This window comes from Pelophylax lessonae (genome assembly GCF_965119305.1).
Source record: "Pelophylax lessonae genome assembly, chromosome: 11".
Taxonomy (NCBI): domain Eukaryota; kingdom Metazoa; phylum Chordata; class Amphibia; order Anura; family Ranidae; genus Pelophylax; species Pelophylax lessonae.
Genome location: NC_138778.1, coordinates 150,669,620 through 150,683,884, shown reverse-complemented (window position 1 = coordinate 150,683,884; position 14,265 = coordinate 150,669,620). Strand labels below are relative to the sequence as shown.

At 45.1% G+C, this 14,265-nt stretch overlaps 1 protein-coding gene across 1 annotated transcript in view; it reads right to left on the bottom strand.

Moving 5' to 3' along the window:
* The window catches only part of LRRC46 (leucine rich repeat containing 46), a 29,498-nt gene that overhangs the window by 1,280 nt on the left and 13,953 nt on the right, over positions 1–14,265 (bottom strand). The window contains exon 7 of the mRNA XM_082271873.1: positions 11,736–11,878. Within this exon, the coding sequence (XP_082127999.1) occupies positions 11,736–11,878 (143 nt within the window). The remainder of the gene's footprint in view (positions 1–11,735; positions 11,879–14,265) is intronic.

Sequence of the window (14,265 nt, the reverse complement as noted above, 5' to 3'; positions counted from 1 at the left end):
TGAAGGAGTTAACTGTATTGGAGAGGGAGGGGTTAAGTGTGTCCTAGGGGCGTGTTTCTAACTGTGATTGGCTGTGGCTACTAGAGTAAGAACAGAGATCAACGGTCCTACATAGTAGAACCGTGTGATCTCCATTCTTACACAGGGGAGAATGACAGACGGCTTTGTTTACATCAGCCGCCTGCCTTTCTTCTGGTGTAACGGACGATCGCGAGTGCCCGGCGGACATCGGGTCTGCCGGGCACACGCGGGGGGGGGGGGGGTTCGTGACCGCTCGCTCGCTCCCTAGACCCTCACAGGCTAGCGACGTAGTACTACGTTGCTTTGCCTGTGAGGGGCTGACCGCCACAGTAAATAGTCCATGCGGCGGTTGGCAAGCGGTTAAAAGGTATGCCAAAAAAGAGTACAACAATTGCGACAAAACACAGGATCATAATTGATAAGTGATAGAGAAATATCAATATAGGACCTGAAGGGATGCCCGCACTGTTCGGTTAGTAATGACCCCTGCCGACCCCTATCTTTCAAACAGAGACAAAATATGAGTTAGAGTACTAAATATCAGGCATGTATATCAACAATCCCGGTTATGTACAATGCAAAGGCGGAACGTTATTTTCCTTTTAAAGCTTGTATAGATTTGGATATAATAAAGATAATTGTTGTTCAAATCATCTAAACATATAGCTAAGCCAGTGGCACATGAGGTGCCAATAGCATGGGACCCTGGATTAGCATTATGAGTTGCCATGGTACAGACAGACTGGCCTCCAGCACCATAACAATGATACTCTAGGGCAGCCTTTTTTAACCAGGGTGGGGTGCCCTGGCAAAATGCCTACAATTTGCCCCAAAATCGTATACAAGCCCGTGGGTGGATGAAACCTGCCTTTAAGTTTTACAAAGCCACAGGTTTTCATTGTACACCATTACAAACTTCTAGCTGCCAATCTCCTAACAACAAATGACCATCAGTTAATAAGGAGGATGTCAGTTGCCAGCATATAATCCTTGTTTGACCCTCCCTTGCCCCTCTCCATCAGCTTTGGGGTCTCAAAGCTGTGGGCGAAGAGAAACCTTAGAATACTAGTCAGTGCCAGTTTGCAAAAGTGTATTTGCTTTGGAAGAGTAAATCACCTCTAACGTTGGGTGTCCTACATGTATGGATGTTGCTGCAATATGTAAAACTATCAGAATAGTTCTTACTTTAGAATGATGCCCCTCAAGACTGTCCATCATTTTGGAGGGTTCCCTGAGATGGTCCATGTTTTTAAAGGGTACCTTGACTGAAAAAAAGTTTGAGAAACACTGCTCTAAGGCCATGACGCATGTGAACATTCGTTGCTATGGTGTTGGAGGGTGGCCCACTTGTACCATGGCAATGCATGACACTGATTCAGGGCAGGTGGTATATAGACCTGCCCCCACCATTTAGGAAGTCCACCTCCTTCAGAGCTGCTCCACATCCCGATCTCCCCCAGGGCCAAAAAAGTTAGGGTTCTGATGTGAAAAGGAGTGCGTTTTGATTGGGGGGGGCTCTGACGGGAAAGCTGTTTAGATGCAAAAGTTTGGTATACCATATTTTACAAAATTTAGGGCAGTTGACATCACAGTTCTGCAGACATTTCAAGAGAGTCATTTTTATCCTCTTTGTCTCTTAGAAAATGTAGGTTCAACTAGTATGTACTATATGCCTGCATTTGTTCAATTATGAGTGATAAATACTTCCAGAAAATTGCCCAACCAAAATATTCCTTAGTTTATCTCCTCCTCTTGCTTGTGCTGATATGCCTATCACTGGGCTGGTAGTTTCCTTATTAAAGATTTGCAGTGAGAGAAGGGCAAAAGAGAAATTAATAACCATGAAGTTTTACATTCACTAACTCTGACAGAAACAGACTTACAAATGTTTCCTAACCACTCCAAATTACTACTTTGGGGCACGGACCTATTTTAACCACTTCTGGACCGGAAGGTTTTACCCCCTTAACCACTTGCCGACCACCGCCCGACTATATACGGTGGTGGTCAGCCCCTCCCAGGCAAAGTGACGTACCGGTACGTCACTAGCCTGGGAGCCAATAGGGGGCGAGCGCGCGCCGCCGGAGGCGCGCTCCCGCCCCCGCTCGTACCCTAAGAAGCGCGCGCGTGTGACTGGCGGACCCGATGTCCGCCAGCCACTCGCGATCGTCGGGTGGAGAGGGAGAAAGGCAGGCGGCTAATGTAAACAAAGCTGCCTGTCATTCTTCCCTGTGTAAAAGCACAGATCATACGGTCCTGCTATGTAGGACCGTTGATCTGTGCTGTTACACCACTAGCCACATCCAATCACAGTTAGAAACACGCCCCTAGGGACACACTTAACCCCTCCCTCTCCAATAAAGTTAACCTCTTCCCTCCCAGTGTCATTTTTACAGTAACAGTGCTTATGTATAGCACTGATTACTGTAGTAATGTCACTGGTAACCCCAAAAGTGTCAAAAATGTCAGTCAGGGGTCCGATCTGTCCGCCGCAATGTCGCAGTACCGCAAAAAAAAAAAATTGCAGATCACCTCCATTACTCGTTAAAAAAAAAAAAAACAATAAAAATGACAAAAATCTTTCCCTTAGTTAGTAAACGCAATAACCTTTGCGCAAACCAATCAAAATACGCTTTTTGCGATTTTTTTTTTTTTTTACCAAACATATGTAGCAGAAAACAAATTGGCCTAAAATGTTAAGTTTTGATTTTTATATTTTTTTGGGGGGAATTTCATATAAAAAAATGTGAAAAATATTGTTATTTTTGCAAAATTGTCGCTCTTTTTTTGTTTATAGCGCATGATCAAAAAAATCGCACAGGTAATCAAATACCACCAAAAGAAAGCTCTGTTTGTGAGGAAAAAGAGGACGTCAATTTCATTTGGGTACAGCGTCGCATGACCGCGCAATTGTCCGTTAAACTCACGCAGTGCTGAATCGCAAAATAGGCCCTGGTCAGGAAGGGGGGTAAAATCTTCCGGGACTTAAGTGGTTAATGACCTGGCTGGTTTTTTCGATACAGCACTGCGTTACTTTAATGGACAATTGCGCGGTCTTGCGACGCTGTACCCAAATAAAATTGATGTCCTTTCTTTCCCACAAATAGAGCTTTTTTATGGTGGTATTTGATCATCTATGCGGTTTATATTTTTTGCGCTATAAACGAAAAAAAAGCAACAGTTCTGAAAAAATAAATAAAACACACACACAAAAAAAAAAAAAAAAAAAAAAAAAACTTTCTGCTATAAAACATTCCTAATAAAAAAATGATTTTGCCACATCATTTTGATAAGCGTATATTGATTGGTTTGCGCAAAAGTTATCGCGTCTACAAACTAGGGGATAGATTTTATTTATTTTTTTACTAGTAATGATCATCGATTTTTAGCGGAATTGCGGTGGACAGTTTGGACCCCTAACTGACAGTTTTGAGGGGACCAGTGACATTATTACAGTAATCAGTGCTAAAAATATGCACTGTTACTGTACTGACACTGTCAGGGAAGGGGTTAACACCAGGGGCAATCAAAGGGTTAAGTGTGGGGGTTGTACTTGCTGGATGAACACTGTGTTCATCACTGAGAGAACAGCGGTCTGCCTTGTTTACATAGGCAGACCGCCGCTCTGTCTCCATGGGGAGTGATTGCGGGTGGCCAGTGGACATTGCATCTGCCTGACCCGCTGATTGGCTCCCCCACTGGCCAATTGGCGCGTGTGCGCCCCCACTAAAAAGCGACGTACAGGTATGTTGTGTCGCGTAACAAAGCCAACCTGCCGCCGTAAAACTATGGCGGCTGGTTGGCAAGTGGTTAACCAATAATATCTGTGCTGATTTTTATTTTCAGTACTGCATTATTTACAGTTTATGTATGATATAAATAACTTTAAATGTAAAGTTTATTTTCTTTCTACTTACATTAACTTGAAATTCTGAGATCAGCAGTGTCCAGCACTCCGTCCCAGTGGGACTAATGCTGGGTTCACATCGGTGATTCATGGTTTACATGCCATTTTACAGAGCCTAGAAAAAGTATTCATACTCCTTGAAAATTTTCCATTCATATTTCTCATGTTACAATCAAACACATAAATGTATTTTATTGGAATTGTATGTGATAGACCAACACAAAATGATAAATGATTTCTCAAAATGTTTACAAATGTGAAAAGTGTGGAATGCATTTGTATTCTATTTTGTAGAACCGCCTTTCACTTCAATTACAGCTCTTTTTGGGGATGTCTCTACCAGCTTTGCACATCTAGTGAGTGACATTTTTGCCCATTCTTCTTTGTAAAAGAGCTCAAGATCTGTCAGATTGGATGGAGAGCATCTGAACAGCAATTTTCAAGGCTTGCCACAGATTCTCAATTGGATTTAGGACTGGGCTTTGATCTAAACCAGCCGTCACTAAATGGCGGCCCGCGGTCCAGGAGCGGCCCGCACGATGCTTTCGCCCGGACCCGTCAGGCCGCCACTGTAAGTAGTTATTAGTTTGCTGGGACCGCGGGTGTCCCAGCAACCAGTGACATTACGTGTGTGCGCCCCGCCCCCTGCTTCTTTCTTCGGCTCCCTCCCAGCCAGCCGCGAGTTGGGGCGAGACGTCACGAGCGGGCCCCGCCCCCTGCTTCTTTCTTCGGCTCCCTCCCAGCCAGCCGCGAGTTGGGGCGAGACGTCACGAGCGGGCCCCGCCCCCTGCTTCTTTCTTCGGCTCCCTCCCAGCCAGCCGCGAGTTGGGGCGTGACGTCACGAGCGGGCCCCGCCCCCCTGCTCCTAACTGCGGCTCCTGACTCTCACACTCAGCCTAGCCGCGAGCACGCCCTGCCCCTCTGATGTTCGCTGCTCCTGGCTCCTGCATTTTCTGCTCCCAAAGGTATGTGGGGCACATTTTTATAAAATGCAGACTGATGGGCATATTTTGTTAAGGGGCACACATTTGTGTCCATTAGAGTGCCCCATAAAATATGCCTATTAGAGTCCCCCCTAGCATAAAATGTGCCCATCAGCGTGCGCCTTATTTTATGTTAAGGGTCACGCTGATGGGCAAATTTTATGTTAAGGGGCACTCTAATAGGCATATTTTATGTTAAGGGGAACTCTAATGGGCATATTTTATGTTAAGGGGAACTCTAATGGGCATATTTTATGTTAAGGGGAACTCTAATGGGCATATTTTATGTTAAGGGGAACTCTAATGGGCATATTTTATGTTAAGGGGAACTCTAATGGGCATATTTTATGTTAAGAGCAACGCTGATGGACACGTTTTGTTTTGCCCATCAGCGTGCCCCTTAACATAAAATGTTCCCATTAGAGTGCCCCTTAACACAAAATGTTCCCATTAGAGTGCCCCTTAACATATGGGGCACTCTAATGGGAACATTTTATGTTAAGGGGCACGCTGATGGGCAAAACAAAACGTGTCCATCAGCGTTGCTCTTAACATAAAATATGCCCATTAGAGTTCCCCTTAACATAAAATATGCCCATTAGAGTTCCCCTTAACATAAAATATGCCCATCAGAATGCCGCCTAACATAAAATGTGCCCATCAAAGTGCCCCTAACATAAAATGTGCCCATCAGAATGCCCCCTAACATAAAATGTGCCCATCAAAGTGCCCCCTAACATAAAATGTGCCCATCAGCGTTCCCCTTATTTTATGTTAGGGTCACACTGATGGGCATATTTTATGTTAAGGGGCATGCTGATGGGCAAATTTTATGCTAAGGGTCACGCCGATGGGCACATTTTATGCTAGGAGGCACGCTGATGAGCAAATTTTATGCTAAGGGTCACGCCGATGGGCAAATTTTATGCTAGGGGGCACGCTGATGGGCAAATTTTATGCTAAGGGTCACGCTGATGGGCACATTTTATGTTAGGGGGCACTCTGATGGGCACATTTTATGTTAAGAGCAACACTGATGGACACGTTTTGTTTTGCCCATCAGTGTGCCCCCTAACAAAATGTGCCCATCAGAGTGCCCCCTAACATAAAATGTGCCCATCAGCGTGCCCCCTAACATAAAATGTGCCCATCAGAGTGCCCCCTAACATAAAATGTGCCCATCAGCGTGCTCCTTATTTTATGTTAAGGGGCACGCTGATGGACACATTTTATGTTAGGGGGCACTCAAATGGGCATATTTTATGTTAAGAGCAACGCTGATGGACACGTTTTTGTTTTGCCCATCTTTCTGAGTCATAGCTCAGACTTCAGATTCGGACCTCGGCCCAAAGAAAATTTTAGCAACCGGACCTCCTTGAATTTTAATTCATTACCCCTGATCTAAACCATCCCATTGTAGCTCTGGCTGTATGTTTAGGGTCATTGTCCTGCTGGAAGGTGAACCTCCACCCCAGTCTCAAGTCTTTTGCAGACTCTAACAGGTTTTCTTCTAAGATTGCCCTGTATTTGGCTCCATCCATCTTCCCATCAACTCTGACCAGCTTCCCTGTCCCTGCTGAAGAAAAGCATCCCCATATCATGATGCTGTCACCACCATGTTTCACGGTAGGGATAGTATGTTCAGGGTGATGTGCAGTGTTAGTTTTCCCCCCACACATAGCTTTTTGCTTTTAGGCCAAAAAGTTAAATTTTGGTCTCATCTGACCAGAGCACCTTCTTCCACATGTTTGCTGTGTCCCCCATATGGATTCTTGCAAACTGGACTTCTTATGGCTTTCTTTCAGCAATTATTTTCTTCTTGCCACTCTTCCATAAAGGGTAGATTTGTGAAGTGCATGACTAAGGCTCATGCACACAGGGCGTTTTTGCAGCTGCTTTTAGGAGCGTCAGACTTTTTTTTTTGCAGCTTAAAAACGCCCCTCCATGTTATTTTATGGCCTCATGCGCACACACACACACACACACACACAGAGATGTTTTGAAGCTGTAAGTGGCAGAAAAAGAGTTTTCAAGCTGTAAGTGGCTGAAAAAGAGTTTTCAAGGTGCAAAAAAAAAAAAAAAAAACAGGGCCAGTGCGCTCTGAGGACCGGCGTTACAGCTGTAAAAAAGTCTGACACTGCTAAAAGCTGCTAAACGTTGCTTATACAGTGTTAAGCCACGCTTATACAGTGTTAAGCCACGTCATGTGAAAATTAGTGGTTCCCTATGGGAGCCCATTGATTTGAATAAAAGTCGAATCCAAGTCGGATCACGATGATCCGATTTGTGGTGCGAATTGCGCTCCGAGGATCTTGAGGGGGAACTCCACGAAAAAAAAAAACGTCGTGGGGGTCTCCCTCCCCCCCCCCCAGGTTCCATACCAGGCCCTTTGGGTCTGGTATGGATTTTGAGGGGATCCCCACGCAAACAAAAAATTGGCGTAGGGTTCCCCCAAAATCCATACCAGACCCTTATCGGAGCATGCAGGTCAGGAAAAGGGAGGGGACGAGCGAGCGGCCCCACCCCCTTCTGGACCATACCAGGTCACACGCCCTCAACATGGGGAGGTGGGTGCTTTGGGCCAGGGGAGCTCTTCGCCCCCTCATCCCCAAAGCACCTTGTCCCCATGTTGATGGGGTCAAGGGCCTTTTCCCGGCAACCCTGGCCAGTGGCTGTGGGGGTCTGCGGGCAGGGGGCTTATCAGTATCTGGACACCCCCTGTAACCAGAGGGCCCCCCCAGATCCTCGCCCCCCCCCTATGTGAATGGGTATGGGGTTCATTGTACCCCTATCCATTCACCCCGAAAAGGCAGTGTAGTGTAAATAATGATGAGATGGTTTTAAGAAGTGCTTTATTAGAAATCTTCCTCCGATCTTCTCCCACCGGTCTTCACCCTTTTGGTCTTCCTCCTCCGATCTTCTCCCTCTGGTCCTCTTCCTCCGATCTTCTCCCTCTGGTCCTCTTCCTCCGATCTTCTCCCTCTGGTCCTCTTCCTCCGATCTTCTCCCTCTGGTCTTCTCCGCTGGCAATCCGGTCCTTCTCCGAGGATGTCTCCTGTGATTATGCCGGATCCGTTCTTTGCGGCTTCTTATATAGCCGTGGGGGCAGGGTCTCCTGTTGACGTCACCCGGAGATCCTGCCCCCTTGTGTCATCCATGAGAGATATCTGAACTGTGTATATCTGCAGCTCCTCCAGAGTTACCATGGGCCTCTTGGCTGATTCTCTGATTAATGCTCTCCTTGCCTGGGCTGTCAGTTTAGGTGGACGGGCATGTCTTGGTAGGTTTGCAGTTGTGCCATACCTCTTTCCATTATCAGATGATGGATTGAACAGTGCTTTGTGAGATGTTCAAAGCTTGGGGTATTTTTAATAAACTAACCCTGCTTTACATTCATCCACAACTTTATCCCTGACCTGTCTGGTGTGTTCCTTGGCCTTCATGATGCGGTTTGTTCGCTAGGGTTCTATAACAAACCTCTGAGGGCTTCACAGAACAGCTGTATTTATACTGAGATTAAATACACACAATTGCACTCTATTTACTGATTAGGTAACTTCTGAAGGCAATCACTAGATTTTAGTTAGGGGCATCAGAGTAAAGGGGGCTGAATACAAATGCATGCCATACTTTTCAGATTATTATTTGTAGAAAAAATTGGCACTTTTGTATCGGTCTATCACATAAAAACCCAATAAAATACAATTACGTTTTTGGTTGTAACATGACAAAATGTAGAACATTTCAAGGGGTATGAATACTTTTGGGAGGCTCTGTAGGTGTGCATCCGTTCGTTTTCATGAAAGCGCATCAAAATCCTGCATGCTGCATCTTTGATGCACTTTAAAAAAAAAGGACAGCCTAATAGAAGTCAATAAGAGGGTAACTAAAACCACATGTAAAATACAATCACACTGCATCCAAACCACAGCGCACCGGTGTGAACCCAGCCTTAGAAGGAAAGAATATCTCACAATCATACACGGTTCATTATTAAATTTGAATGTGTTTTACAGTGGTAACTGTTCACTTGCTGTAATCTCTGACATGAAGAAGTAAAGCTCTGCTTCTATGAAGCTGGCGGCTTCCACACAAAGGAAGAGTGCAGAACAAGGCATGGCAAGTCAGTAACGGGGAATAGAGCAGCAGAGGCCATTCTGGTGACTATGGCTATTTTTTCAGTGGGAACGTGGGTAAACGCAGTTCTTGCACCTCCAACATTGAATGTATGTAATGATAAGTGTGACTGGAGGGTTAAATAATGCTGGCTGCTGGGGAAGCTATTGTCACTCGTTGGGTATCTATTATTGCTAGGGAGGTCCATTGTTCCTGGTGGGGTCTAATGTTGCTAGGGGGGTCAGTTGTTGCCAGGAGGGAAAAACTGTTGAAGGAGGAGTCTATCGTTGCTGGCTGCTGGAGGGTCTAATGTTGCTGGCTGCTGGAGGGTCTAATGTTGCTGGCTGCTGGGAGATCTGTTATTGCTGGGGGGGGGGGGGCAGGACCATCTTGAATGGTCGAATGGGCGCGCTGGGCAGATGCCCGGGGGCCTCACTTGCTCGTGGGTGATTGTGTAGGCAGGGCCCCAATGCATTGCATTGCCCGGGGGCCTATAATGCTCTTAAGATGCCACTGGGCATGTTCCTGGGGGTTAATTGTTGCTGGGAGCTAATGCTGAGGGAAGGGTCTATTGTTGCTGGCTGCTGGGAGATCTATTGTTGCTTGCTGCAGGGGATCTATTATACTGCATTTGTTATCATGAACAAATTCTATACAAATTAATTAACACCACAAACTGATACTTCTGTTTTCTCTAAAAGGGGCAGTACTGGGGGGTGAGTAGTGGGTGCAACCAAGGGATGGTGCTCGGAGGTGGGTAGCGGGCGGAGATAAGGGGTGACTTGAAAGAGGGATGTACCTGCACCTATCCTTTGAGAACAAAAGCCCTGCTGATGACTAGTACTTTACCATGAGCCTGGCTTTTTTGGAGTACAGCCTCAAGAGTTTAGTCCCTCCTTAAAGTGTAACTCCACTTTTGTTGATGGGTGATCTATGTACATTGCAAGTATTTTAACAAACTTTGTTGCAGATTCCTACCTTTTGTTATTCTGAAGAAATCATTGTTTGTTCCTCTGTACCCCTGTGCTAAGGGAGTCTAATGGGAATGGTTTCATAATTATCAAGCATCTGCTGCACCTGCAGAGCTCTAATGTGGAAAGTGGCAGGGTCTGCATCCCTTTAAACATTATTTTCTATTGGGAGTATCTTACCAAAAATGTCATTTTTGTTGCAGGGGGTGCCAGAAATCTGACTTGTATCTTAGTGTAGACTTTTGGGAAAATCAGTGAGCCAATCACACAAGCAGGCAATGATGTTTCAGGGGTGTGGTCTGTACACATTCTGTGTACAGAACAGTTCCAGGTAGCCATATTGCATTGCATTAAAAATTACAGAGCTGCAGACTGAAAAGGAAAAGGTAACTTTTATTAACATTCAATTACGCAATGTCGCAATATACTATGTCGCAATATGCTATATTCCTTTTTTTTTTTTTCTACTTGCTATTTTTTATACCATGAAAGTGGATTTATCCTTTAAAGCGGTAGTAAACTGCAGTTAAAGCGGAGTTCCGGCCTATTTTGCAACTTCAGTGATTCCTGGAGTGCTCGATATGCTGATCAACAATTGGGCATTTTAAGTTTTTTTTGGGGGTCCCTTACTTTATTTTCAAGGCATTTATGATTGTACTTCCTCCTTCTCCCCCCTCTGTGGCCGCGGCCACTGACATCACTGCTGCCTTTGCATTGCATCCTGGGAGCTGTTTGTCATCACTCCCAGGAGGCTGGAATCAGGAAGAACTCCCAGAACACTCCCTGGAATCAGGAAGAAGGACACAGCAGATTACACTGCGGCTTCAGATGCCCACGTGCCCATGCCCACAGATGCTCCACGCGCCCAGACAGCATGTTTAAAAGTAAGATTTTGACTAAAATCCAATACTGTACCCCTTGTAAGTATGAGAATAGCGGTTCTGCAAAGGGTGATGGATTAGTATTATTGGGGTATTTTTAGTTAAAAAAGGTATTTGAGGCCGGAACTCCGCTTTAAAGAAAAAAAAAAAAAACAACCCTGGAAGGCAATGTCATAATGTGCTAGTATGCATTGCATACTAGCACATTATGAGAGACACTCTCTTTAAAACGAAGCCCTCCTGCATCGCGCTGTCACCGCTGAGAGGGCTCCCATCTTCACCGGTCTTTCTTCCGGGTACATGGACTCCGGCTACATAAGTGGCTGGGGGCGCGATGACGTCACTCCCGCGCTTGCGTGCGGGAGCCGCCGTTTACGGAATTCCGGACCTTCAGAGCGCATGTGCTGGTGACATCACCGCCTGCATGCACTCTGAATATGTCCTAAACGGTGCAAGGATAGAAGATATTCACAACACCTACAGGTAAGCCTTATTATAGGCTTACCTGTAGGTAAAAGATGAAAAAGTAGGTTTACTACCACTTTAATGTTATTAACTGGAACAATGTGGCAAAAATGTATAACAGAATAAACAGTCCTATAGAGCCGATTTGTATTTCACCCTATATGTTATTTTTATATACATTTATTATGATTCTTCAGAAATAGATAGGTAGAAGCTAATATGACAGTTTCTGCATTTGATCAAAATGTTGCAAATGGTGAAACTACTCTCCTTTTTCCTTTCATAGCTGAGGCTCTTTTACCTCTTTTACTGTTTTTGCAAAAAATTTCTGTACCCCTGGACAGAAAAAAAACAATAGTTAAGATGGCAGCATTGGAAGAGTATGTTCTACCTGAATCTTCTGACAGTAGGCTGGGGTCATCACTGTCACTGCCATCGGTTTTTTGGTCACCATCAGACTTCTGGCTGCTTGGGGCTCTTACAGTTACCCCATCAAGTTCTTGTAGGAGGGGCAAGGCGTCCAGTACTTGCTGTCTGAGAAAAGAAATGGATATCTTAGAATCTTATGACAATTTTATACATTGGCAGACCTTGTGGTTATAAGGCCTGGCTCAATGGAGATTTCCTCCCACTTGTAAATGGTCCCAGACAGATGAGACCGACATTACTATGTGCAGACCTGTACATGTTTCACTCAAAAGTACTAAAATATAGAAAATAGCATTTACAGAAGAGCACCAGTGAGCGTTGGAGGGGCAGAGCAGAGAGCCAGTAACTGACAGTCATGGCTCTCTGCTCAGACAGGAGGGGAGAACTGAGCGATCAGCGGTCATCGATGACTCAGTTCTCACTGAGGGGCCGGTGGGGGTCAGATGCAGCAGATCAATGCTGCATCCACCTAGGTGAGTATAAATGTGTGTGTTTTTATTTTTTTTATTTTTTTAAAGCCTATACTTCTCTTTTAACCACTTCCCGACCACCCGCTGCCTTTTTACTGAGGCAGGGTGGCTCTCCTGCAAAAACCGACGTAGGTCTACGTCGGTCGCGCTTGGGAAGCTAGGGGGCGAGCGTGCACTCAGCAGCGGGTAAGCCGATGCACGGGTCAGGCGGCTCCAACTGCCGCCTGACACCCGTGATCGCTCCCTGCTGAGAGAGAAGGACGGGCAGCTGTTGTAAACACATTCTCCTCTGAAATGATCACAGAGCGCCTGTGATCCTTCTATATAGGCTCACAGGTCTCTATGGTAATTTCACAAGCCACCACCCCCCCCCCCCCCCCCAGTTAGAATCACTCCCCTAGGCTTACATTTAACCCATAGATCACCCATAGGGTTAACCCCTTCCCTGCCAGTGTCATTATTACAGTAACAATGCATATGTATGGCGCTGATTACTGTAGTAATGTCACTGGCCCTCCCAAAAGTGTCAAAAATGTCAGTTAGGGGTCCAATCTGTCCGCCGCAATGTCGCAGTCCCGCTAAAAATCGCAGATCGCCGCCATTACTAGTTATAAAAAAAAAAACTTTTGCGCAAACCAATCAAAATACACTTATTGCAATTTTTTTTACCAAAAATATGTAGCAGAAAACAATGTGGCCTAAAATGTTAAAGAATTTAGATTTTTACATTTTATTTTTTGAGAATGTCATATAGCAGAATATGAAAAATATTGTTTTTTTTTTTTCAAAATTGTCACTCTTTTTTTGTTTATAGCAAAAAAAAAAAAAAAAATCGCACAGGCCGTCAAATACCACCAAAAGAAAGCTCTATTTATGGGAAAAAAGGACATCAATTTTATTTGGGTACAGGGTCGCACGACTGTGCAATTGTCTGTTAAAATAACGCAGTGCTGAATCGCAAAAAATGGCCTGGTCATTAAGGGGGCAAATCCTTCCGGTCTTAAAGTGGTTAAGAGCTCATTCACACCTGCAGTGCCCTCTGAAGAGCAATCAGAGCAATTGACAGGAGTTATATTGCCTCCTCACCACTTGATTTAAACCTGTAAAATGCTCTGCAATCCCGTGCATTGCACACAGTTGCTGGTCGGTTGTGGCGTTGCCCCCATTGATCTCAATGGGCAAGTTTGACAGGTGACACTGTTGCTCAGACTCTGCAGCCTCAGTTAAAAATGCTTCGGCCGTGGCATATGAACAGCCCTGGCAGGCTGTAATGTTAAGATTCGGGTAGGAGGCCAGGGCTATAAAACCGCAGCTCATCCTCTAGGTTTTAACACCCCCACCTACCTGTGTGAAAGAGCCCCAAAACTGGAGAAAAGTAAACAAATCCAAAAGTAATGTTGTTGCACCAAGCAACAGATCAGAATTCACCTTAAAACAGAACTTTAGGCAAAACTTTGTTTTTTCATTTTGGATAGAGTAAGTGCCGGTTCACACTATAGCGATGTTAGACATTGCATGTGATTCGCACCGCACTGCTCTGCAAATCACATGCGATGTCTGTGCAATGCAAATTCAGCCATACATATTGTGTAGCTGAATTTGCATTGCATTCGGACCAAAGTCACACAGGATCCTTTTTTTGGTTTGCAGCAGAATCGGATTGCATGGATGTTCTCACCTATGCAATCCCATTCATGTCCGAATTGACAGTTCACACTGCGATATGCAAACTGATCTGGGGGTTGTCATTAACTTTGTATTGACACTCCCAGCAGTTCGTATATAGCAGTGTGAACTGCCTGCGAGTCGAGTGCAATGTGGGAACCCGCAGTGGATTCACATGGTGAACTGGCACTAAGGGAGGGTTTACAGCCCGTGTCAGATTTTTTTTCACCATCTGTGTCCTATTGTGGAGATTTTCCTTCACTTCCTGTCTCAAAGTCAAACAGGAAGTGGGAGAAAATCACTGCAAATAAGGGGAATTTCTTGGGAACCCCCAGGTCACCAGAACTAGTGTCCCCA